The 4,732-nt window shown below is 34.3% G+C and overlaps 1 protein-coding gene across 1 annotated transcript; it reads left to right on the forward strand.

Annotated features, from left to right (window-relative positions):
* Positions 1–137: 137 nt before the first annotated feature.
* On the forward strand, positions 138–4,563 carry LOC104915490 (dmX-like protein 2). The gene is made up of 6 exons (XM_010726392.3): positions 138–193; positions 283–410; positions 1,463–1,540; positions 2,161–2,252; positions 2,840–2,892; positions 4,060–4,563. The coding sequence occupies exons 1-6, from the start codon at positions 166–168 to the stop codon at positions 4,302–4,304; spliced, it is 624 nt and encodes a 207-aa protein (XP_010724694.2). The 5' UTR covers positions 138–165; the 3' UTR covers positions 4,305–4,563.
* The last annotated feature ends 169 nt before the right edge of the window (positions 4,564–4,732 follow it).

A 4,732-nucleotide genomic window follows, 5' to 3' on the forward strand; every position in this document is an offset into this window, starting at 1 on the left:
AGATACAATAATGCTAGTTTGTCAGGCATTTTAACTATGAGGACATTTACCATATAGCAGAATAAAGAAAAATTAGTAAGTGTTTTATCTCTTCCTTTGATTTTTTTTCAATTTTTTTTTTTTTACTAAAAGCTTATTAAAAGAAATCTGAATAACGTCAAGAGAATGGCTTCACATCCAGTCCATCAGTATTGTAAGTGAATCACATTTGCCAGTAAATACTTCACAGATACTTTTCTATACCATTCTGTAGTACTAATGAATGCCTATTTCTAAATCCAGATCTTACAGGAGCACAAGATGGGAGTGTTCGAATGTTTGAGTGGACAAGGCCACAGCAATTGGTCTGCTTTCAGCAGGCTGGGAACGCCAGGGTTACACGAATGTATTTCAATTCCCAGGGCAATAAGGTAAGTACAATATCTACAATTTTTAATGGAACACATTTGATCATGCTGTGACCTCTAGAACAGTTCTATCTAGTGATACAGAAAACTCCTGTTAATGTATCCTAGAATGATGGCATAACCAGTACCATTTCATTTTCACTGCATATGGAAGCTCTATCATAAACAGAGATTTTTATTCTCCTTTCTTTCCTGTCAGCTTCACACAGATTCCTGTGAGATTACATTAATACAAAGCAAGTTTTTCAGTACTCTATCTGCACTGTCTTTACACTTCAACAGTAAAATCTATTGCAGGAAAAATGCCCTGATAATGCCCTGATTTATATCAGCTTGACTGTCTTCTCCTACAGATTTCTTCCTACTAGAACTATTTATTCTCTGCGTTTTATAAGCAATCTCAAAACAACTTATTCTTAAACTGACATACATGCATACACATTTTTAATGCCTCTAAAATTTAACTGATCTAACATAGAACATAGTTGGATCTGAAACCTCTTCCTCATGTTCTTGCAAGGGAAGCTGAATATGATTCACTCAAAAAAAAAAAAAAAAAGGTTTTGGGGGCTGTAAAGTTATCTCATCTGTCTGTTGATTTCAGGCTAGTCCTTATTAACTACATTTTGAGACAAGAAACTTTGCTGTATTGCGTGTTGTATTTCCTATTTTCAGACTTTTCTGTAATTTGTTTCTAAGTGGTGAGCTTTTAAATCAAACATTAATTAAAAAAATGGAACTTACCTATTTTGCAGAAGAAAACTCATGTTAATCTAAATACAAATGTTCAGAAAGTACTTCATACTTTGCTTTCTGGCTATAATAAAATTTTGACTAGAAGACATACTTACAGCCCATTAGTTGAACAGAGTAAATATACTGCACTACAGTGGGGAGCAGGAAAAAAAGTAAAGAAGAGCCACACACTGTGGCCAAAAATGAGTATGTGAGGTAGATAAGCTGCAGAAAACAAAGGACAAAGAGAAGGGAACTGGGAGAAATAGCCACCTTCATTTTTCAAAGTCATGCTAATAAATGCATTTCATTCCTTGCAGTGTGGTGTTGCTGATGGTGAAGGATTTCTAAGTATTTGGCAAGTAAACCAAACCACCTCAAATCCTAAGCCTTATCTGGTAAGTTAACAGTTGTGTGTTTTTTTCTTCTCATAGAGGAAATTTAGTCTTCAGGACTTTAGACAAACCAAGACTGTAAGAGTTTCACTGAGCCATTTTTATTTTGCTTATTTTTAATTGGCATACTTCATCAGTATGCGTATTTTCACTAATATTGATTTGAAAATCAAATTGTAAAGTGACTGTAATCTGCGATGCAATTACAAATGCTACCAGCATTACCCTTGATTAAATAAAAATTAGAGCTCGCAGTAAGGACTTTACAGCCCCAAAAAATAGTAAAAACTCTCTCTTTGTTTCACTGCTAATTAACAGCACAAAAAGATCGTGCTTAATTTGAAATTCAGGCTAATGTGATACAAGATATTGTGGATTTTTTTTAATAGTTCAATTATTTTAGTATTTGTTTTAGATTTTTTTAATCCATTGATTCATCTGAGATTTCAAGCTGCACTGTGTCACTATTTCAGCTTTTAAAACCTTAAGACTGTCTCCTGTATGATTGCAGTGACATGACACTGATAGTAGCACTTGATGCTACTATCAGACTATAACTGATGCTACACATCAGACTACAACTGATATGATTGCTTCTCTGTTATTGTGCTTTGTTTTAATAGAGTTGGCAGTGTCATAGTAAAACCACAAGTGACTTTGCGTTTATAACCTCTTCAAGTCTAGTGGCCACGTCGGGACAGTCCAATGACAACAGGTGTGTTTAAAGAAACCGAGGCATTTCACCAGAGCTACTTATTGATGCCTACTAACCCACTGCTTGTCACACATTAATACGTGGCTGATGTTTTAAGGCTTAGCATTACCAGTTTAGTTACTGCTCAGACATGACAGATTATTTCTTTGAACATCATTCCTTCCGTCATTTGTTTCCAACTTTTAGTTTGTGAGGGATGGTTAAGAATTAAACAGTTTTTTTGTGGTGTATTCCACGTTCAGAAAGTTCTGAATGCTGCTGTGAGGATAAATATGTTCAGTAAAAGGAAGATAATTCTTTTTGTTTGAGAAGAGCAACTTGAATAACTTCTTGGTTCATCCTAGGGTTAGTATACATCTTAGAGGCAGAAAGTACAGTCTCTATTATGAAGCACAAAAGAGCACAGAAAGAGTTAAGATCTCAAATCTTTGCATATGCTCTCCAGTGACTGCAGAGAGTCAAGGGCTCCTTGTTCAGTTCTACCTTCTAATCTTTGATATGTTCTTTGATAAGAACATAAGCACTATCTGAGTCATGTCACTCTATGAATCACTTGTCAACAGGCCATAATGACTTTTTTCTTTCAGAAACGTGTGCCTCTGGGACACTTTGGTTTCATCTGCTAACAGTCTTGTACATGGTAAGTGCTGCAGTGAAAACATAATGTCTGCTTCTCACTGAATAAAGAAAAACACAGAACGCATTTTGAAGGCAAGGAGAGAAATTTATGCTGGAGAATTAGTCTATGTATTTCTATGTATATTTGCACGTCCCAGGTCTGATACATGTCTCTAGCATTATCATTATCTACTCTACAGAGAAAAGTATGAAGAGCACACTTAGAGCTATTTTTGTTACAGTAAGACCTGAAATATTTGAATACAATCCTAAAAAACCTACACAAATGATTTAATCAAAGCTGCATTATTAAAGACTGTGCGTATGCAGAATTTCACTTAAACAAGCAATTCATAGATCCACTACTCTATTAAACTACCAAGAGAAGACAACTGTAGGTAACAGTAGAAGCAAATCAGAAAAAAAAAGTGTTTATCTTTCAGCAGCCAGGCTGGATTCTTAACAAGATGTTTTTATCTATTTGACCAAGTTCAATACACTCATCTTTAGGTAAAAAACTAAAGTGAAATTCTACTACCTTGCACTGTGGAGGAAACATTAATACAAATCTTAATATGAGAGCTTGGATTTGTAAAAGAGCAACTATCATACACAGCTGCAAATAACTGCAGTACTGGCATGAACATAGCAATTACCTGTGTAAGCAATAGGTACATTCTTATATTCATACTTTTAAACCAGCAGACTGCACCAAAGTTCTGTCTCATTTTAAAGAATTCCAGTCAGGGCACCTAAGAAATAGAGTTTAGGAAATTATAACATAATAATGAGTGTGTATATGATAATTAATATTTACTCTAATTTTATCTTCAGCTATAGTATTATTCTTTTTTTTTTAGTATTTTATTTTAAGCTAGTTTAACGTATATGTTGAATGTTGTATTTTCTTAGGGTTCTTTTAATTCATGTATGTATATTAATTCCTGTATAATTTATTTACAAAATATATTTAATTCATATATATTCTAATATTTCTTGTACCCTAGACCTAGGTAGTCCTTAAAAGAGCAAAGAACCGATGTTAACTGATACAACATTATCAATATGAAGGAATGTATCTATCAAGTTAGAAAACATTCAGAAAACAGTTAGTAACAGAAATGCATGTGAAGATCAAAAGCTACTTACAGTTTCAAATCTACTAAACTGTGGCATCCTTCTTCTTCAGCCTTCACTTGTCACGATCATGGTGCCACGGTACTACAGTATGCACCTAAGCATCAGCTGCTGATTTCTGGTGGTAGGAAGGGATATATCTGCATCTTTGACATCAGACAGAGGCAAATCCTTTATACCTTCCAAGCACACGATTCAGCTGTTAAGGCCCTTGCACTGGATCCTTCTGAGGACTATTTTGTTACAGGCTCAGCAGAAGGTAACATGAAGGTAAGCTATAGAGTAGCTGAGTTGTAATAGAAGAGTATTTATCTTAAGTAGTGCATAGATATATCTTGGTCTGTAAATAGGTACGTGAATGTGGTAGCAAAACAGCTGAAAAAAAACAAAAGCCCACAAAACTTCTACATTTGATAAACAGAATGCTTACTTTTATCTTTCAAGTATAAGATTAAATATCCTGATATCTCTGTGTTCTCCACTAAAAAAGATAAAAGTCTTTTAAAAATTGCAATTTTAAATGGTTAAAGCAAAATTCATGACTCCAAAATCTTATTTTTCCCACTTTAAGATGTATTGGTTTTGCCTTTGGATATCTCACCTTATAATACAGTGGGCACTCAGTAACCTTAATATCTTTAAACATTTCTGTAATACCAAGTTCTTTTTTTCTCTTGATGCTGTAGCACAAGACAGCTACTGGGATTTAACAGTAGGCAGACAAA

Source organism: Meleagris gallopavo (assembly GCF_000146605.3).
Source record: "Meleagris gallopavo isolate NT-WF06-2002-E0010 breed Aviagen turkey brand Nicholas breeding stock chromosome 12 unlocalized genomic scaffold, Turkey_5.1 Chr12_random_7180001865599, whole genome shotgun sequence".
Classification (NCBI taxonomy): Eukaryota; Metazoa; Chordata; class Aves; order Galliformes; family Phasianidae; genus Meleagris; species Meleagris gallopavo.